We start from the raw sequence: 22492 nt of genomic DNA, 5'->3' as shown, positions 1-22492 counted from the left end.
ACTCTCTTTGTGCTTAAGTGCATTTTCTGTTGCCTTGGTAACTAATGAAAGGGAGTGTGTGTGCAGAGGTGAGCATAGTGGATAAAACAGTTGGGCTATGCCAACCAACCCCCTGTTCCTAAGTACCCCTTTCTGTGTCTATGTCTCCCTCTCAATCTGATGCCACAGCAACCATAGCACGAAATGTCCTTGCTTGTTATTAGGAAAAGGTTGTAAAGGGCCGGAAGACTTGCAGTGAAGGAAAAATGAGAAAGGAAAGGCTGGTATTAGAGTTTGTGTTCACTGTTCTCCTGAATCCTCCATTAGTTATGCCACGATAGGTGTAGGCTGCTGGGAATCCCCCAGCAGCCTACACCTTGTCGCTATATAAATAAAATTGAATTTCCCCTCCCCCCCTCTGTCTTTAATCCTGGCCATAGCAACATCAAATCAAGTCTGCTTTGGTACCGTTGCAACCTGCCTATTCCACAACTCACCTCGGGTAATTTACATTCAGACTTAAAATCTATCTGAATTCAGCTGAACAGGTGCAAGGCAACCGTTTGTTTTTTTTTTGTTGTTTTTTTAACCCTTTCAAGGCTGATAGTGGATAAAATGGAAATCTAACCCACAGTGGATGTTTGAAACCACAGCTTTTTTCCTCCTGCTTTAAAAATATTAGAATATGCTTTTGCATATTTAGGATAAGCTTTGTCTTACTGGTAGTATATAAAGAGACAGCTGTTCTTCCCACGCTTAAAGTAAAGATAAGCATCTGCCATGAGAACCTGACCTGTACACTCAACCCAGCAAATTATCCTAATTGGCTTTTAAAAAATAATTACTATGTAATCTCTTTGGATTCTAATTATACAGAAACACACACTTGTGTAATCCAGTTTGTGAATCTGCTACTTTCTGAAAATCTGGAAAAAACATTAATGACACACACACACAAACATTTTAAGACTGAACAATGTGTTTTATTGGCAACCTTGATTTGTATACAGCTGAATTTGAAGGACTTGTTCTCCAGTGTAGTTGATTTTAAATAAGTTAAAACATATTAATAGGAAAATTAATAATAAATCAATTAGATTCTTACATTTTGTAACAGAAACCATTTTACGTGGGTTTTGCAATCTAAATGGAAATTATACTGCCAGTTGTATTGTTCAGTAATGTATAGCTTTGTTGTAGAAATGTATAGTGAAGTTTTGAGAGAACTATTTGCATGTTTACCAACAGTGACATCGAGCAGATACACTTGACTGCGAAACAGCAGTTGAGCTGGACTTGAAACACTTTATGTACACAACACTAGTGTGGCAGAATAATCTTTTTCTTGGTAATTTGGCACCAAGAATGTTCCTCCACTCTAGCTGAGTCCCCATAACTCCTCCATCACAAAGCCTGGTTGATCATCAGTCAGAAGTAGTCCAAAAAATGAACTTTTAATTATGTACAATTCTAACTCTGTAAGCCTTAATTGGAAACCAACCGTTTAAGAGCTCTCTGGCTGTGAAAACCATGAGCCAGGCTTTGTCATGTAGGTGTTTCTTCCTATATCTATAAAGTGCCTTTTATAAAGCTCTCTCTGTTTGTTTTTTCACACCAGGGCCATGCGTTGTGGTTTTTCTAGGTTGGCTCGAAATTTATCAAGAAACCGTGATGCTAATTCGTCGTCCACTAGTCTCCCGTCACTGGACAACGTAATTGTCATCAGCTGCTTGGTGCATAGGGTCTGATCATCCTCACAGAGGTGCAGTTCAGCCCTGGACGTCCCAACAGCAAGGATACATGCCTGAGGCGGGTTAATCACAGCACTGAAGCCACTGATTCCAAACATCCCTAGGTTAGATATACTGTGGGATAAAAAGAGAAAAAGATAGCACGCATATTAGCACGTCAAAGTTAGCTGAAGATAATAAAAGGTCAAGACGATAAATAAAAACTAAGCAGGCATTAGTGGCTATAAAACAAATTTATTTAGGTTAAAAAAAAAAGAAAAAAGAATATTATCACTTTTAATGAATGACTTTTTGTCAACATCTGATAGACAGCTGCTAAAATAAAACGCTAAGCAGTTAAGATTACTACAGCAAAATTCAGCTCAAGAACTGCCCCTAAATATTGTGCAAAAATGACCTGAGGGCTTTCTGATGTTTGCATTAATGGGAGTTCTGGTTCAGGGGAATGGAAAACTAATAGGTGAAGGATATAGACATAATGTATATCCTCAGGAGGACGAAGAAAGTGGTCTCCGTAGGAATCCATTGCTTCTGCCTGACACAGAAACCCCATTTGTTTCTAAATGACACCATTAATTCTAATGAGTTAAAAAGCCCCCCTCCTTCACACTTCTGCAATTGATGAACAGTAACTGATGGTCTTTGTCGCCCAAGAACACATTCAGCTCAGGCTCACACGAAATGTAGAATATGCATAATATATTGGCTCACTGTGAAACCAGATTTTAATCATAAATGCGGAAATGTATAATGGCTTATTCTTATAACTGAGTTTCAAAGGAACATTGGGGAAATAGTATTAATAGATCACAGGAACCACTTTTTGACACATTACAAAAAAGTCTATTGAATAGCAATTAACTGAGACAGCAGTACTAAAAATAAAAAGGAAAACCTGGTAAAAATACTGACTATAATAATGACTTTACCTAAATGAGCCTCCCTGGTATTCCTCAGGAAGCAGTTTCCCATCTCGAGCCTTCTGGGCCAGAGCCTATAAAAACACAAGATGGATATTCTTAAAGAAATAAATACATTTGATGTATAAAATAGATCAAATACACAATAGCCAGAATACATGTGTGATATACACAACAGACTTGGAAATGTAGATAAAACCATAAGCATGTGCAGTACTAATTAACTGTTAGTTATTGTACAGTCTGCAACACAAAATACAGAAAAGAATGTTTTCCTAATAAGGTTCAGCTCCTCACAAATGCAACTAGAAAAATTTGCATTTCCTGCGAAAATGCTGTGTGGATGCCTTAACGCGTAAGACGTCTGCTGAAAAAAGCTGAAAAAGTTAAAAAAAATTGCAAAAAGTTGTCTGGCGGTGAAGAAACTGAAAATTTTGCAGAAAACAGGTGAAGAAGCAGAATTTTTTTGCTGAAAAGTGGTGAAAAGCAAAAAATTCTACTGAAAGGGGTAAAGACGGAGAAATTTTTGCTGAAAAGTGGTGGGAAAAAAAATGTAGCCCTGAGCAGGATTCGAACCTGGCCCTTTTGGTCTCAAGGTAGCCACTTGTCTCACTAAGGCAAGCTCATTCTCACAAAGAAGAGGTGGAGAGACTGACAGTTTTGATGAAATGAGCAGAAGCTGCTGAGAATTGTGCTGATAAAAGGTGAAAAGGCTGAAAATTTTGCAGAAAAGAGGTCAATCAGCAGAATTCTGCTGAAAAGAGGTTTTTGCTGAAAACGGCTGAAAAAGATTGGAGAGACTGACAATTCTGCTAAAATGAGCAGAAGCTGCTGAGAATTGTTATGAAAAGAGGTGAAAAGGCTGAAAATTCTGCAAAAAAAGAAGTGAATCAGCAGAATTTCTGCTGAAAAGAGGTAAAGAAGCAGAAAGTTGCGCTGAAAAGAGATGAATCAGCAGAATTTCTGCTCAAAGGAGGTTTTTTTCTTAAAACAGCTGAGATTTATGCTGATAAGAGGTGAAAAGGCGGAAAATTTTTGCAGCAGAGGTGAATAAGCAGAATTTCTGCTGAAAAGAGGTGAATGAGCAGAATTCTGCTGAAAAGAGCAGAAGCTGCTGAGAATTATGCTGATAAGAGGTGAAATGTTTGAAGATTTGGCAGAAAAATATGTCTGTGAAGGTTCTCAGTCATCCAGGTCATCGTAGTCAAAGGAGCTTGCAAAGAAAAGCGTCTGGACTTCTTTAAGTTGCTTGAAGACGTTTCACCTCTCATCCGAGAAGCTTCTTCAGTTCTTCAGTTCTCCACCATTTGACCTTAGAACTGAAGAAGCTTCTCGGATGAGAGGTGAAACGTCTTCAAGTAACTTAAAGAAGTCCAGACGCTTTTCTTTGCAAGCTCCTTTGACAATTTGGCAGAAAAGAGGTAAATCAGTAGAATTTCATCTCATACTCATCTCACTGAGCCAAACTGGTTCTCATATACCTGAAAAAAGGTGAAAAAGCTGAAAATTCTTATTAAAAACAGCAGAAGAGGCCGAGAAAACACTGAACTTTCTGGTGAAAAGAGGCAGAACAACCTGGTTCTGCTCAATTTCAGTCCACCAATCAGAGGTACTGCTTCTGTCTGCTTCATCAGGCTGTGTACTTGTATGCATTTCTGCCATGGAGCGTTAACAAGAATCTGAGATCCATATTAGAAAAGCTGCCAAAATCATAAAATGTTGCCGAATTGTAATAAATTATCAATATGAATTACAGGTCTGTGATAGTGTATTAATTTGTAGTGGAAGAAAACATGTGGACAAGGTGGAATTGAACCCACGACCTTTGGGCTCCAGACCCGTGTCATTACCAACTGCGCCACTGGGAAAGAGCCCGGGGCGCCTGGAAAACAGGGTGATGAGCAGTCAGAATTAGATCGCGGTAAGAGGCGAAAAACGCCGTTTTTTGGAGTTACAAAACGTCATGTAACTCAATAACTAGAAGCATAATTCTTGTACTGGGTGAATCAGCGGACTTTGGTTTACTTTGACTGCGATTTTCATAGCTCTTTGTAACTCCGTCGCGGAGATATGACGAGAGAAGAAACGGATTCATTTTCGGAGTTTGAAAAATGAAAGGAGGACAGATTTCCACCCCTCAAACAAACGTAATTTATGGCTCAACGGTAAGATGACTGTAAAAACAGCTTAGACCGTGAGTGTCAGCACTGTCTGAAGATGAATTGGCACAAGCCCCATGTCTTAACTTCGCTTCGTTAAGGAGAAATGACGATTTGAAAATGCCTTCAGTTTCAGTATTTCAGCTCTGAGTTTCACAACCTCCCCATAGACTTTGAATGGGGAGTTTTGAGACCTTGTGTCACTTCGAGGCAAATTGTGAAAAAACCGTAACTCACACAATAATTATAGTGACACTGTCTTAAAGCCAGCAAAAATACCTACATTTTGATGTATAATTTGTGGGGGATGAGTGGAAATTGAGCAAGTAGCAAGAAGTTGTTCAGACATGAAGAGAAAATTCAGAACGGACGAGCACTCTGAGTTAATTGCATAGCAACCATAACAACGCATGTATTTTGTGAAAAATCACAAAGCTGCAACTGAAAACTTAAAGAGGCATTAAATGAAAACGGTAACAGATATGAAAAAGCTGAAACACACAGGAATAGCCCAATCATTTGAGAACGTTTTAAAGTTTGAATGGTGTTTCTATGTGAAAGTATGAGCATGTAGTTAAGTTTCAAAAACAAGAAAAAGTTTTAGCAGAATTTCTGAAGTTTTCCATTCATTTCAATGGGACAAATTAAAGGAAAAAAGTGTAATATTTTAAATAGTATAATAGCAATAAACACCAAAAGATATAGCCGGAAAGAGCAGAACAGTTTAGAGTTTGAACTGAGAAAATCGGCTGAAAACTGAGGGAGTAGTTAAGGTGCAAAAAACGTACGGAAGCGACAAGAATAAAGGATAAAGAATAAAGAGAAACAGGAACTCAATGCCCTTGAGGGCATCCACACAACTAATGAAAATAATATTAAAATCAATGTCTGACATTGAAAAAAACGAAAAGACAGAATAAAGAAACGCAAATGGAATTCAAAACTGAAATTGCACTTTTAAAATGTTCACCATGGTCCTCACAGAAATAAATTACTATCCTAATGTGCATGGGTAAATTAAAGAAACGGAATGAAAAGCACCCAGAACTGCAGATGAGGCATCTGGTAATACATTAGTTCAGCTAGGTTATGCGAATCCTTGCTCTCTCACAGCATGAATGCTGTCTGAAAAGCTTGGAGAAAACCCAATATAACTGAGAAACAAAGCGTGAAAAAGGTATTGTTTCTAGTGCAAACACATGGCTCATTCAACCTTCTCAAAGAAGGATGGTGATATCAAGCAGTAAAACATTATAAAAGTACATGCTCCACATTATACCACAGACTGTGTTGAAATAATGAAGAGCTTATTGTTAAAATGTAGCACTGAACTTATCTTCTTCTAAGTTATTGGCTTATTTGAATAGAAATGTTCTTAAAAGGTTAATGGTGGGATATAACCATCACGGAAACTTGAGAGTGACTCACAAGACACAATAGAGTATGGTCGGTACAATTATGATAAGAGCCCTAAGTGCAAAAACAGTCATGTTCCTCTGCATCAAATCAACGGCCAGCAGTGCTCTATTCAGACATTGTGTTAATTTTAATTCGAGACCTATGAAAACCAGCAAATGCACATTTACCTCAAAGCAGCAGCACAAATAAATTGAATAGCTGTGGGTGGTAAAGAGCATTTTGAAGGCTTAGGTGGAGTGACATGTGTGCAGTGTTACTACTCATGCTTTAAAGCAGCTGTTGTGTATGCAAGTATGTTAGTACTGAAACATTCTGATCTGGCATCTGAACAACTGACAAATATTACATTATTTGAACTAAAATAATCAAAATAGGTTAAGACAATCACTATAAAAGTAATACATTGTCTTCTGGGAGTCACAACAAATCATTACAATATAATTAGAAAGAACAGAACATTTTGACCACTTTAATTTTAGTTCTCTAAAGAAAAAAAAACAAACGAAAACAATTGTTTTTCAATATAATGAAAAAGGAAGGAACGCAAAAAGGAACAAAAGATAAAAAAGGAACTGTTTGTGATGCAAAAGTGTTTAACAAACATAGCAGCGCTTCTGGTCTGAGCTGGACCACCACGGCAGCCAGTGGAGACAAACTATATAATAATACATGTACATATTTCAAAGCAAGCAGCTATGTGTATTCAATAGGTTGATGAAAAATGTAAAATTGTATTGTGTACACAACTGTTTACACATATTCACCTCTGGTTTTGGTAGTCAAAGTCAAAGTGAAAGTCAACACAAACAGAAGCACCCGATCTTGAGCAATCACATTTGTTGCAAAAACTGATCACATGGGTTTAGGCAGTTACAGTAATAGTATGTCTAAAACCTAATCACACACCCACTGCTAAATCCAACCACCTGCTGACTATCACTGGCATACACAGATATGCACCGTGAATCAAACGTACTTTCACCCCTCTCAAGTTTAAATTAGCACTCTTGCATGAACAAATGCTATTATACTAATACGGTTTCCACCACTGTCACTGCAACAGCTAAGGTTACATGTGCTGACACTGAGCTGTGATGTCGATAATGTGCAAGCAACACTGTGTCATTAGAGCCATAAGTGTTCTAAAAGTCAGCTCTACTTCTTGATTATGGAAAGAGTTTTGCATTTTCAGGTTTTATGACTGGTAGCTGATGAATCCAACATCAATGTGTACAAAGATAAGACAGTCATAAAAACAGGCTCTGAACTTTAGGGAATTTTACATGTCAAACATTATATTTTTTATTATCATCGTCTATTTCAAAGTCATTTATAATTCATCGATTTGTGATGCATGCGTCTTTGATAGAAGTGTGTGGCTCTTTTCATTAAGTATCTTTTTGGTGCTTTACATTTTCAGAGCAACCTTGGAAACAAATTATTGTTCCCAGGTGTTTATGAGAAAGCAAAAAATGAAACAAAAAAAAAAAAAGACCATTTTTACTTCATATACCATATCTGATCGATCTCTTCTCCAGATATCAAAAATCAAATTCCAAATCTACTGGCCTTTATATTAGATATAAAGTGCTTCTCCTTTTCAGTTGATTAACTTTGTACAACACTTGGGAGATATCAGGTTCATCTGGTTAGTTAGCTCTGCTATCTGCTGACTTGATGCTAACTTAACTTCAAATACTGTTTTAGCCACCACCACTGAGCTGGTGCGTAGGTTGCCCAGAGTGCTAATTTGGACTTTTCCATGCAGTACTTTTTGCTTTGCATTTATTTATTTTTATCAAAGCAAGAAAAGAAGAAATATTCTGTTCAGGAAACATCATCTTTCAAGGGGTTTTCCAAGCTCCAGAGTACACAATGGTCAAAAACCATCTGCCCATGTTCCCAGATTTTGTTTCAGAACTAACCACCACATGGAGAAAACAACGTCTGCACGTGGCACTGCACTCTATGGATTTTGAGATTCTCCGTTTTCTCACTTCCCCCCTATGAGGAATAGAGGAGCTTGTCTTGTGTCTGGTGTGTGTGCTACGTACCTTCACTGACAGCACTCCGAATATGACCAGTTGTTTATTTGCTATGTTAATTCAGCTAGAGGTAAAGGACTGTCTAAATAGGGGTTGCCCCACTGAACCTCCACTGAACCTAGCACCAAAGGTTTGCCTTTGCCTCAGGGAGTGACAGCATAGTCCACCAGGGCAACCTCATGAGCCCTATTTAAGGAGGTTTCTGTGAATGATATTTGTATTGTAGCTAGTAAGTCATTACCACACTCTTGTTCAGATCTATTACTGGTGCTCTGACACTGGTTCAGTGGCTACTCTACAGGGCGTGTACATATACTCCATAATGTATTTGTTGTGATGAGTGAATCAACTCCAAGGAAACACTATGTTATTACTACAACTTCTGTTCCCTGAAGGAGTGGAAATGAGGATTGAATGATGCTACTCTGAATTAATTAAGTTCCAGCCAGAATCTGTTAGGGTCCAGTCAAGTCTAAATCTCATATTAACTCATAGCATGTCAGAACAATGATTACACATAGTTGTTTTTTGCCTTCAACTCTTTTATTTTCCAGTTCTTTACCTTAGCATTAGATGAGATCTCCTGGACTCCTTTGTTTGCAGCATCCTTGATGATTGGAGTAATGAGACCTTTGTCTGTCGCCACAGCAATAGAAATATGCACTGAATCAAGTGCACGGGCTCCATCACCAGACCACGTCACATTCACTTCTGGCATTTCCTAGGAAACAGGAGTCAAAGGTCACCTCATGTCCTCATGTTATCAGGGATAAATCAAGACAAAAAGAGATAAGCTCTCTTCAGTTGAGGTGTGTTAAGCTGCTTCCTTATTTCTACAGAGGTTGCTACGGATCCACATATTTGATTTGGCACAGATTTTACACTCACTTACACTCTCACTCTTGATGCAGCCCTCCTACTTTATCTGGGCTTGTGACTGGCACTAGAAGACCATTAGTTTGTGATCCCCTGAGGCTGAATTTGTATCTCCTCCTGCTCTAAACTGGGAATCTTTTGAGTGTTTTTAACAAATACTCATCAGAAGTGGAGCCCCTATAATAAAATATTAGTGGTAATGCAAATGAGCTTGACATTTGAGAGGTACACAAATACATTAGACCAACAGTAAAACACAGTGAATGTGACAGTGCCTGTGTTGCTTTGGTAGCTTTTGCAATCAGAATTAAGATATGAATTCACTATTGTGCCAAACACATTTTGCTTTTTCAAGATTTCCCCTTGTGGGACTAATAAAGGTATCTTATCTTATTAGCTCTATAATCTAAGGAGCTTGGAAAGAAAATCGTCTAGACTTCTTTAAGTTGCTTGAAAATGTTTCACCTTTCATCCGAGAAGCTTCTTCAGTTCTAAGATCAAACGGGTGAGAGTCCCAGATTTAAGCCCCATGGGAGTGTCACCCCAAGAGGGACAATGGACCCCCTAATGATCCTCTACCCAATTACACGAGCCTAAGTGTGAAAACGGGTGTAGGTCACTATCCGCCAATGTTTTGGGTGAGCTCATTGTGAAACCTGGCCCCACCCTATCATCTGATTTCCTGAGGTCAAATGGCCCAGGATGTGAGTGGGCGTTAAGGCGTCTGGGAAGGGATCTCAAAGCTGGATTATAGATGGCAGACAGTTAAGTGTCGTAAGCCACCGCCTCTGTTCAAAGATGGTCGTTCACAGTGGACATAGATGGCTCTTTCACTCCTCTTTCAAACCATCAGTCTTCTCTGTCCAAAATATGAACATTGGCATCCTTGAAAGGGTGACCTTTGTCCTTTAGATGCAGATGGACAGTCAAGTCTTGTCTCGTGGAGGTGGCTCTGCTATGTTGTGCCAAGCGTTTATGAAGTGGCTGTTTGGTCTCTCCAATATGGAGGTCTGAGCATTCCTCGCTACACTGTACAGCATACAGTACATTGTTAAGTTTCTGTTTAGATTTGTGTTTAGATGGCAGACACCAACTGTCTGCAATCTACAATCCAGTGTTGAGATCCCTTCCCAGATGCCTTAACGCCCACTCATATCCTGGGTCATCTGACCTCAGGAAATCATATGATAGGGTGGGGCTAGGTTTCACAATGAGCTCACCCAAAACATTGGCTGATTGTGACCTACACCTACCATTTTCACACTTCGGCTCGTGTAATTAGGTAGAGGATCATAAGGGGGTCCATTGTCCCTCTTGGGGTGACACTCCCATGGGGCTTAAATCTGGGACTCTCACCCATTTGTTCTTAGAACTGAAGAAGCTTCTCGGATGAGAGGTGAAACATCTTCAAGCAACTTAAAGAAGTCCAGACGCTTTTCTTTCCAGGCTCCTTAGACTACAATGACCTGGATGACTGAGAACCTGCACAGACATTAGCTCTATAAATTCTCTGTAGGTTCCTTTCGTTGAGGGTTCATCTTTTTATTTCTTCATTTCTATTCGTGTTATTAAAGTTATTACATATTATGTGGCATAGAATATGACAACATCTAAGGCACGACAGGAAGTCATAATAAAAGGATAGAGTGCAAACAGAAGTGCATTTATCACCAATTGGCGCACCTGTAAGAAAAAAGAAACAATCATCTGGAACACAAAAATTCAAAACTGGGTACATAAATCAACATTCTTCTTGTGGGGGGAGTGTGTGTGTGACAGAGAGAGAAAGGGAGAGAGAGTGTCGAGTGGAAGTGTGTAGATGTGTGTGTCTTTGCCATGAAATTTACTTGAAAATGAGGATGGGAAGTGGCAATAATGTGACACAATATTTTATATTAGTATAATAAAATAGTATTTTAGAGTGTAAAATAAGTAAGTCATTATATTCTTATGAAATGTTGCTGGAATAACTACATTACCAGGAGGGCCACATCGTCCACAACGTCCTATGCCTTGCACATATTCTTTAAATCTAACAACACATCTTAGACACATGTGTCCAAATGGTTTATTGAGCACTGGAAGAGATTAAAGTTATGGATAACACTGCAATGTTCTAAAAAATACAGGGTTAGAGATGAACAGATGACCCATCTTTAGCAATTACACACACTGAAGGAACAAATGACAACAAATGAGGAGTACTTACTCTGAGTGTAACAGCTGCTGCCTTGATGATGAAGTCATTAACAGACACTTTAATCTGTTCTGAAAGGACAAAGGAGGATTTATGAGAATAACCTAATCTCTGCTTATTATTATCAGATCTAAGCCAAGCGGAAAGCTGGATAAGCTAAAAACCTATGGTTCCAAATGCCAAGGCACAGTGAAAGTCGAGTATCTTGTACAAGACCTGCAATGTTTCAGTTATCAAAAAACATTCAGTTAAAGAGGGGAAATTCTAAATGAATTAATTTCCATGTAAACAAACTGCAAGTGCATGACATTACACATGCTATTGCATAGGGAAAAATGCAATATATTGTTGTTGTTCACTCCAGCTGATCAGAAGAGGCCCCTCTATGCCAAACTCACTGATGCGAATTTGCTTCATTCCCTGCTTGATGTGTAACACACATTGGGGCAGTCAGGCTTGGCATCAGAGCCAACTTTTACTAGTGGCCAATAATGCAGTACCAGACAGTTCTGAATGCTGTGAGCAGTATGATTAATGAGCTAACCGTGAAATCGCACTGGTCGAGAACAATGAGAGTCCACAAAAACAACCGGCGAGAGAATCCCTCCGTACACACACAACCTTGCTAATAGGTCTGGAATGGCCATCCCATTTCCTCTATCACAGAGACAGGACCCAAAGAGATTTACTGTTTGTTTGACTGTGCTGAAAAGTTAAGCTAAATAAGGCCAATTACGTGACACAGCATTAAACTAAGTGTTTTAAAATTGGAATCTGACATAGTACTCTTACTTAATCAACATGAAAAAATGTCCCGAAGTAATCACAGGATCCATTTAGAAAATCAAGCCATTAAGGATAGATATTTTTCTTTTTATGTGCAAAAGTGAATGGTTTGTGGTGGAAACTGTCCTTCAAATTACACACCCAAAATTCTGTTTCACAAGCAGTAGCTGTTTGCTCAATAACCGTTGTTAGGGAAGGTTGTGAAGCTGAGGAAGTAATGCCCACACTGCTAGTTTCAACCAATGCTTCATTTGATATTAGAATTGCATCAGACTTACAGTATTCAATGTGTATTTTTTTTTAAAAATTATAAGATTGTAACAATCTATCTTCCCTGTGGTATTCACTGCCCCTACATTTACTGTTAAACCCACGTTTATTCCTTGGCTTTCAGTTCTGACTACCTTTATTTTGTCATTTCTTACTCAAGTTTTCTCATTTTATACTTCAGTTCTTAAATGTCACTTGATTATTTGAAATGCACAACACTTTGGTCAACGGCTATTGGTTTAAATGTGCTATATAAATAAATTTGACTTGTATTTAGAGGCCTTTAATAGCATTTTTTTTTAGTCAGTAATACTGTCATTTATCACATGGTACACAACAACAGATTTAACATGTTTAAGTATTAATACTATGCTGTAGAAAATTAAGAAATGGCTTTGGTAGACATGGCTCTTTCCTAGATCTCATCAGTAGAAGTCAGCCCTGTGAATCCAACTTCAGCCATTCACAAATCCCCTCTTAAGAATCCATACAGCATGTGCACACTCATCATGCTGAGTAACTCTTTCAGCGTTTATAGTTACTTGTCAAAATGTGGCAAGTACACAAAAAATAGTGATACTGTTGATGCTTAACAAAAAGCACAGCAAACAGAAATAAAGTTACAAGTTGTGCCCTTCGTCAAGAGGAACTGACTGCAATTCCTTTTTGGATTTAGTTTGTCTAAATGACTTCTCTTTATGATGCCATACTGTCTCTGTGATACTGAGCATAGGGCTCTATTGCAGCCATAGATATACTGCAGGTCTTGCTTGTGGGGTACTGCTTCATGGATAGGCATTTAAACTTCACAATTGGCTAAATCATTTGCCAAGTACAATAATTTACCTGTCCATAAAACAAAAGACACCACCCCTGTGGAACACAGATGTGTGTATTGATTTGAAACACAGGAACGGACATGAACTACGAGCTGAATGCTTGAATGAAGCGTCACATTAATCTTCTGAAATCCACAACTTCACAGATAAGCTGTCTTACAAATGTACCTGTCAGTATGCATTAAGGGAGATACCACTTGCAGGACAACAACAGTGTTAATGAAAAGACGAGTTTTTTTTCATTTCATTGTTTTTACCTTTGGCCAGATCTTTGCGGAGTTGCATGACAGCAGCCATGTCACAGTCGATGGATGCATATGAATGGGGGATGGTGGTCTTTGACTGGGTAAGCCTTTGAGCAATCACACGACGGACATTTGAAGCTGGAACCTCAGTGAAAGTTCCCTGGAGATATGAAGGAGGAAGAAGGGGAGGTAAATAATTCAGTGAAGGATAAAAAAAAAAAAAGACATTTTGAGAGAGCCAACACTGATATGGTGGACACATCTTCACTGCTGTGTCTGCTAATGACTCCAAAAACCCATGAAATGAATAAATGTTGACAGCAGCCTTGATAGTTAATGGCTGGTTAAAAAGAATCCTCAATCTTTGAGATGAACAGGCAATACCTTACGGGATACCACTAACTATACCAAATGAAACTGATAAATATCTACAGCAGCAATGTAAAAGTTAACCATGCAGAAATAGTGATTGAGATGAGACAATCCCATTACATCCTCTTAGCCAAAAGCGACAAATCCCCAAATGACTGAATGATATCTGGCAGTTTCTTAGTACGACCCGAAATAGAAACTGCGCCATGTAAGAGTATTTTTGAGAGGATGTGTGAGGAGTGATCACCGGTGCTCCTGGTTTTCCCGGTACAGACAATGGAGGTATGTTTGGTCTGCTTCCTGGAGGTAGAGGACTGGCTGCTGGAGCAGAGATGGGACTTGGAGGAGTTGAGGCTACCACAGATGGCACTGCTTTGGGAGCAGGAGATGCTTTCAGAAGATTCAGTGCATCCCTGTTAAGAAAAAAAAAGCGACCATTTTAACATTAAATGTGAGAAAGACACTTTTAGAAGAAAAAAAACCAAAAAAACAAACTACATCCACGAACCTCCACTGAAGCTGGAAGCACCATATTCAACACCTTTTTGTCCAACAAATACACTATCCTGCCTCTGAACATGACCAAACCATCTCAGCCTTATCTCTTTCTTCTTTCTAAGTATGAAGCCATACTACTGCTCACTGATCATTGCCGCTCCTCTTAGCCTAGCTTCAACAGCAATCCTAGTGATTTTCCATTCACTGAGGCCACCTGGAAGAGTGTCAAAACTGTTTTGGATGCAGGGAAAACCAGACACCTCAAACTAGGCACAATAAACACACTGGACTGGGTCAGAAGTTTGTCAAATACTACTCAGGATAAAACTTTATATAAAATTATCAATATTTATGATTGCACCACATGACAATCCAAATAGACAATGAAAACATGCTTCGTTTGAAGAAGAAAAAAAAAAAAAAAACATGATTATTTTTCAGCTTTAGTTGACTCAGTCTTTGTTGAACTGCACCTGATTTTCAGTTCCAGCCTGTTAAAGAGATAACAGACATCATTTATTACTTCTAATAACCCTTTTCTTTTTCATTTATCAAATGACCTAATTTTTTTATGTAAAAAACAAATCAAAATATTTTCTTCTTCATGAAAAAGTGCTCCAATGCCATTATCTCTGCCTTGACTGTTATTAACACAATTTCATCTGTGTGAAACAACACTTACTAAAGTTAGTATAAAAATGCATTATTCATCCACATCGTTCTATTTGCCCTACAAGTAACAGTCATCTGGTTTTTGTTTGTGTCAGATTTCTGGAAAGGTAACATTCAGTTTCTTCTGGAGAAAAGGAGTCATGAGAATCGTCCGTTATTCTCAAACACCATCAGCACGGGTAGGATCCGGTGCCAACTGCAGGAAAGCTTATTCAAAACCTTTGGTCTAAGTGGACTTCCCTCTAGCATAGTGAGTCATGGACAGCCTGACTTTAACCAGAAAAAAAAAAAACAAAAAACAAAACAAAACACTACATCCATGAACCTCCTCTGGAGTTGGAAGAACCGTTTTCAACACCTTTTGTCCAACATATACACTATCCTGCCTCTGAACATGACCAAACCATCTCAGCCTTATCTCTTTCTTCTTTAAAGGAAGTATGAAGCCATACTGCTGCTCACTGATCATCACCTCTCCTCTTAGCCTAGCTTCAACAACTCTTTCCCATAAACTCACAGTATGGCTCATCAACTTAAAATAAATAAATAAATAAAAATATGCTTGAGTAAATATAAGTTTAAAAAAAAAAAGGAAATAAAGTTAAAAGTAAGAGTCATCTGGTTATTGTTTTTGTGAGCTTTTTGGAAAGGTAACATTCAGTTTCTTCTGGAGAAAAGGAGTCATGAGAATCATCCGTTAGTCACAAACACAATCAGCACGGGTAGGATCCGGTGCCAACTGCAGGAAAGCTTATTCAAAACCTTTGGTCTAAGTGGACTTCCCTCTAGCATAGTGAGTCATGAACAGCCTGACTTTAACCATGAAAAAAACACTATCAAATGCTGTATACTAATTATTTTGATGTAACACTGCATTCACATTAAAGAACTGTTTGTATACAACTTGCAAGTCATCCTGCACCAACTTGATACAACATAATAACACAGTCCCTTCATTAAGGCTCATAGTTCACCCTTTAAAGTTAAGGATTACAATCACGCTATCTCGAGGAGTCATTTGAACAAGCAGATGTAAAATGTGGATGTGGAATTGTCACTATGGTAACCCAGGAAATGAAAATTTCCAACATGTGGCTAATGTGCTAAAGCAAGCAAAAGCTAAAGCAATTTATTCAAATAGCATTTCCTTAGACAAGAGTGCCTGGTTTACAAAAGTTAACAAACAGCACGAGAAACTAGAATTAATAAAAACTTAATTCTGAAAAGGACAAACAATAAAATCCATGTAATAACTGAAGGCATTTAAAGGCAGGATGAAAAAAATGTAAATATAGCTTTAAATCAAGTTGCTGTTTTGGGCCTTTTAGTCAAAATTGAATGGTTCCACATTAGTCTCCAGGCCATAGGTCCTGCCACATGCCTTCAGCAGCCCTCCAATTTACAGGCCTTGCAGCTCTGTTTCAAACTGAAAAAAAAAGTCTCAATACGTTTGTTCTGCAAGGCTTTTGTGGGCAATATCAGACAATCAAGACAGCCGATTAAATTGGACAACTTGTGAAACTTGAGGTAATAATATTACCTTAAACACAGAATCTTTACTCTATAATTACATCAATCACTGAGCATGATATGGACATTTTTCTCTAACAGCCTACAGTTTCATAAAGGTTGTAGAGAAAGTGATTGAAGATATTAAAGACTGCTATGCTAAGAACTAAAATGGGAAGAGAAAGGCAATAAAAGAGAGGAGGTACTAAGAAAACCGCTCTGGATAATTTTGATCCTACTAGTAAGAGCTGGAAGGAGCAGGTATCAGGTGTACTTGTTTCTAGCTCTTTAGTTCTAGTTCATCGGATATGTAAGGGGTCTTTTGTCTGGACCAGCTGCCTCTCACCCCTAGCATAGCGCTAGGAATAGCCAAAGCACCACAGCTGCCAATTTGTTCCGTCTGGCACATTCACTCCTCCCTTTCTCTTACCTATAAAAGTATGTGTTTGTGGAGGGAAAGGGGCAGTTTGCAAGTCCCTCAGCTAACCACAAAGGACGACAGAGAGTGTTTATTGATTACAGAGGGCTATCAATTTCAATACCACAAAGTATTATGAAAGTCCCATATAAGAATCAATAAAGCCTTTATGTTCTTGAATAAATTCAAGTCAAGTCAACAGCAACCTGGAGGGGCCACTAAAAGATGACACCGCAGATACCTCTTTTTTTTTTTTTTTTTTTTTTAAATGTGGCTTTCTGCCATGCCTTTTTCAGACCAACCATTTATATCATTACTGACAGCCAAGGAAAAGGAGCTGTGGAAAGACTAGGAGAAGGTGACCAGAATATTAAAAAGGCACAGAAGCAGCACTCACATGCACGCATGAAAAGACAAGTCTGAACACACTGCAGGGATCATGAATTTAAAATAAACAAACAAAAATAAATCAATGCTTTTAAATTCAGAGAGAATCAAAATGATGTATTACAAAAAATAAGTGTAGTGTAGTCTGACTAGCGTTTTCTTAATGATTTCAGCTTTAAAAAATAACATCAGTGCAGAAGCACACATTAAACAGCACATTTCCACTACAAAACTCAGAAATAAAACAACAATATTATTAACAATATTATTGTTTAGAATATTGTTTACAATTCAGGGTGTAACAAAAAGGGTGTAGATTTACATCTAGGTGTTAACAAGATCAAAAAGGGGTTAAATTTAAAAGTATAGGCCTCCCAAACTAAAGATACTTCAAATGCACAGCAATGTGAAAGCTTCAGAATTACTGGCTATCCTTTTCACTAATGCAATCAAAATGAACATAAATGATATCTCCCCTGGATTATCACAGGGTTAATATATTCCTGTTGTGAAAATATAGCAAACACAGCTGGTGCTGGTTTTTAATTAGCTGTCACAGCATTGGACGAGTCAATCGTTGTTAATGACAATGGTGATAAAAATGGTGAAAAAGAGCAAAAAATGCATTTGCCTTTACACTTTCTGTTTTAAAGCTCTGCTTTTGATTATTGACCAGTACTTACACAGTACTTTTCTAATCTATTTCAGCACTCAAAGTGCTTTCTTACTATAAGCCTCAATTACCTGTTCACACACAATCACGTTTTTCTAAAAAGTGCGTTTTAAGCTAACATTCACACACTCACGCTTTAATGGATACATCACGGGAAACTCGTGCAGAATATATTGCCAACACACCGACTTTCTGACAGTTACACAACGTGCTCTACGTTCTACGCCACAACTGGCTAGCACTGAAATTGAATGCGAATTTGTGTCTGTTTTTACTCAAGAAAGTACAAAGCTTATGTCAAAGCGATATGAAAACATTTGGTTTTAGTCTCCCTAAATATTTATTCATTTCCTAAATATATACCAAATACTTGGAATATGCCTTTCTGTGATACTGCTCCAACCAAAAAAAGTCACTGATGGGAAGTAAAGGGCTAAAAACATAAGCAAAGAAACCACTTGTTAAACATTTCCTCTAGCTGGTAAATCCCACGACAATGAGTAGGGAAATTGTAAGTCTGGTAAGTCAAACTGGCTGGGCCTCCCAAGCTTTTACTGATATTATCACTAAGTAAACAACATAGTTTGCCTCTGTACCAATATTTTGTATCACCCCTGGCAGTGACAGCCTTGCCTGCAGAGTTTTAGTAGATACCAGCTAGGTAATGCCTTAGAAATAAAGCTTTGTATTTGTAGCTTTTTGCTTGTTTGCTTTGATTTTCTGGTTGCTCTTTGAAGAGCACATTGTTCAATAACAGAGGGATGGTTAGCCTTTTAATTTTTAATTAAAAGAGTCCCTCTTCCTTTGATATGTTTTCAGCCTCAGCCTTTCCTTTCTGAGGATCAGCTTAAGTTTCATCAAGTGAATATTCCGCTAAAGCATTCAAGCAAATCTGGAGCCCAGCTGAAGGTTTAAAGAGGAGGTCTCTGAGCAACCACATGAAATACAATTAAAACTGCATCACTAATCGAACAATTTAAAACCTTGAAATGTTGACACACAAAACACCCAGCATGTCTATGCTTATAACCTAGAAAATTAATGTAGATTTGTATTAAAAATACATATCTAAATGTACCTAGTGTAGAACAGCATATCGTACTTGCTTGTTTGTTGTTAAGAAACATTTACATATGATTTTTAGTTTGCGATCAAGATGTACATCTACAGAACGGGATTGCTAAAACAAAACAAGTGCCTAACAGGTTTTCTAGGCTTTCTTGCAGCCTTAAACTCACTTGTTAATAAAATTGGTGACATGTTGAAAACATTTAACGTAAATCACAGTGGTGAAATTATGAGAAGGTTTATCTTATGAGAAAAGAAAAACCCACCCTAGTTCTAGCAGTAATCATTCTTTACAGCATTTAGTTTAAAAGACTTCGTGCATACTTCCCTTACTGTCTAACACATACACACCCTTGAAAGCATATGGTCTGTATTTCTATGGTCACCAGTGTGTCCCAGAGACTGGGTTGCTATGGCAACAGAAGTTTCTTAATGAGATCCCTCAGCAGGGTGTTAGTTGGGTAACGAGAGCATTCAATCAAGTCCCCACTGACAGCAGGTAGCCATTAGATCCTTGTCTGTTTGCCACTTTCTGTTGCATGAAGATTTAAATACCTGATACTTTAAACCATGTTAGAGAAATTTCTCCAACATTACTGTCCACATTGACCTGTTCTTCTAACATCTCCTTCCTTTAGAGATTCTGCAATATTATGGTGACTGATTACCATACCAAACAATCCTTTTTAAGCTGATACACCACTAACAGTGTAAACAAACAGAGTACAGTGCATGCAAAAACTGAGACTGATAATTTTACTTTAAACTCTTGACCTTTCAGACTGACCTGCATATGATTATGTCTAGCATCTGAATCTATAGAGATTTTAGCAAACATAATAATCATTGGCCATCTCAAGGTTTGTGTGCAAACACTCAAACAACCGTAAGTCAAAGATTAAAACATAAGCTATAAGGGTATTATGTGACCTTCAACAAAAATAAGAAAAAAAAAGTCTTAAATTTGCCACCATAAATAAGCCTGACAGCTTGTTTGCACTTTTTACAACCTCCAGCATAACTGATGCACAGATGTTTATTATTATAGGAAGGTATATATCCCATATGCTTGCCTTAAGCATGATATATCTTGCAAAAAAAAAGAAAAAGACAAAAGAAAGTTAAGCCAGTTAAGTGAAAAAAACAAACAAACAAACAAACAAACAAAAAAAAACAACTTGTGTCATTTAGGCACTTACTCCTTTGTGATTATTCCTCTAGGGCCTGTGGGTGTGGCCAGTTTTGGATCCAAACCATGAGTGTCCAGAATGTGTCGTGCTGCTGGGCTCAGACGTAACCTGGAAAAGAAAACGAGAGTGGCAAAACTTTTAGTTTTAAAGACCTCATCTGGTAGCTTCAAGGTAGTTGCAGAGAAACTTCAAATGAGTTTTACATGGGACAGCTTACCCAATACCATGTGGTGACAGTCTAGGGCTGCCACGATTAGTCGACTAGTCACGATTATGTCGACTATTAAAATCGTCGACGACTAATTTAATAGTCGACGCATCGTTTGAAGCTTTGTAACAGAGGCGGAGCCAGACATTTGAAACACCCGGGGCTTAGCCCTGAAGGGTAGTATGCATGTGGATTTTTTTTTCTTTTTTGGGGGGAGGGGGGGGGGTTAGAAATGACTGAAAGATTAATTGGCTCTGTTTTGAGTTTTGTTCAAAAAAGAATGACTTCATATAGGGAAAAAAAGATATCACATATACAGGACACCTTAAACTAGTTTTTTAATTAAGCAGCAAGGCAGAACAAGGTCAGGGCTGCATCAAGACACGAGGACTAAACCCCAGTTCAACCAGACCCAGAACTGATCCGGAATTAAAACAGGACTACAAGAGTTCAAAATCAGGACTACTTAGGATTTAACCAAGACAGAACCAGAATCAGAACTAGATGATAGTAGCACTAAAAATCATCATAGACCTGCACTACACTTATTTTTTAATTCTACCAAAGTACACTATTTAGATTGAGAAAAGTTTATATAATTATTTAGCCTTGTTGTGCAAACAAGCCTGCATAACTTAATAAATATAGAATTTGAAAAATAACAAACCTAAAAAGAAACACTAGGTACGAGATACATGAGGACCTATGATACGGTGATACTTTTGGTAAACAACCATTTGACTAACATGTGTGTCTCACCTGCTCTTGTTCATCTCTGTTCTGTCCTGTCTCCTCTCTCTCCCTCTCTGTTCCTCTCTCTCCCTCTTTGTGCTGACAATCATCAAATATACAGTTGAAACCAGATATTTACAAACTCTTCAGATAAAAACACAACACTTTTATAATTGTAACATCAAATCAGACTAAATGTTTATTTTTTTAGATTGATAAATATAAAAACATATTTGTTAACTTTAAGAGTAAAGAGAGAAACTATCTGTATTTCTTAATTGCAAATGGCACCAAATTGTATTCAAACTGAGCCACACTTATGGAGCTCCACAATTCTTTTCCTGGTGTTTTGGTTGATATCTCTTAATTTTCCCATTTCAAAGAAACAGCCTCTGTGTTTTGCCTTATATGCATCCACAGGTGTGCCACCAGTTTACTCACATGGACTCTACTAACCTATCAGAAGCTTCTTCAGCTCAGAATGGAATCATCTGGTTTTCTTATTAATTAACAAACTTAGTGTATATGTACTCTTAAATTTGATGAAAGTGATAAAAAATAGAAGCTCTGTCTCTCTTTATTCTGACATTTAACTAATTCAAAAGATATTTCAATATTTATCTAAAACAAAAGTTTACTCTAAATTGATGTTGTACAGAAAAAATGTTTTATGTTTTCTCCCTAAAGTGTATGTAAATATCTGGTTACAAATGTGAATATCCTGCTGTGTACTGAAATCCCTCTTGTTTTGCATAGAAATATACTGAACAACATACAAAGCATAATATATAAAATAACATTTACCTGAGTTTTTTCTTTGAAAGAAGCCTCTAATGTCCATTCTTATATTTTAGTACATAACTGAAACCGATTTAGTCGGGGAGGGTAAGAACTGAAAATATGAAATAAACACACGTAAGATAAGACTCTATTAAAAAAAAAAAAAGCATTTGTTCGGCTTTTCATTTCGCCATTTGTTGATTCACTTGAAGAGCAAGTAACGTAATATTGGTCAAGTGATCAGTTTGATATCAATCTTTCGTGATTCACCGTCATTTGTACGGTATGAATGGTTTGCTTTGGTACCTGGTCAAACTTAAGCTCTCCTTAGTATGGCTGGCTCCGTTACTCCAACAGCGCACTCACAGGCACAAGAGCACCTGGCTGCAGCCCCGCCCCCTCGCTCAGTTGCTTAGTGCCTGAGCTCGGATCATACCAATATCAGGGGGGATTCACGCACAGTCGTAAATTCCCACTGTGTGCATTATGTGCTTCGAAT

The 22492-nt window shown here is 37.9% G+C and overlaps 1 protein-coding gene across 1 annotated transcript in view; it reads right to left on the bottom strand.

Annotated features, from left to right (window-relative positions):
- Positions 1-940: 940 nt before the first annotated feature.
- Positions 941-22492, bottom strand: part of pdhx (pyruvate dehydrogenase complex component X) — a 35154-nt gene continuing 13602 nt past the window's right edge. The window contains exons 5-11 of the mRNA XM_082539347.1: positions 20283-20381; positions 14106-14271; positions 13499-13646; positions 11359-11417; positions 8836-8994; positions 2660-2724; positions 941-1844 (exon numbers count right to left, since the gene is read on the bottom strand). Coding sequence (XP_082395473.1) covers positions 1589-1844; positions 2660-2724; positions 8836-8994; positions 11359-11417; positions 13499-13646; positions 14106-14271; positions 20283-20381 — 952 coding nt within the window. The 3' untranslated portion in view covers positions 941-1588. The remainder of the gene's footprint in view (positions 1845-2659; positions 2725-8835; positions 8995-11358; positions 11418-13498; positions 13647-14105; positions 14272-20282; positions 20382-22492) is intronic.

Source organism: Aulonocara stuartgranti (genome assembly GCF_965226115.1).
Source record: "Aulonocara stuartgranti genome assembly, chromosome: 7".
In the NCBI taxonomy this organism is placed as follows: domain Eukaryota; kingdom Metazoa; phylum Chordata; class Actinopteri; order Cichliformes; family Cichlidae; genus Aulonocara; species Aulonocara stuartgranti.
Note: the sequence above shows the minus strand (reverse complement) of the source record. Positions and strands in the feature narration are given on the sequence as shown.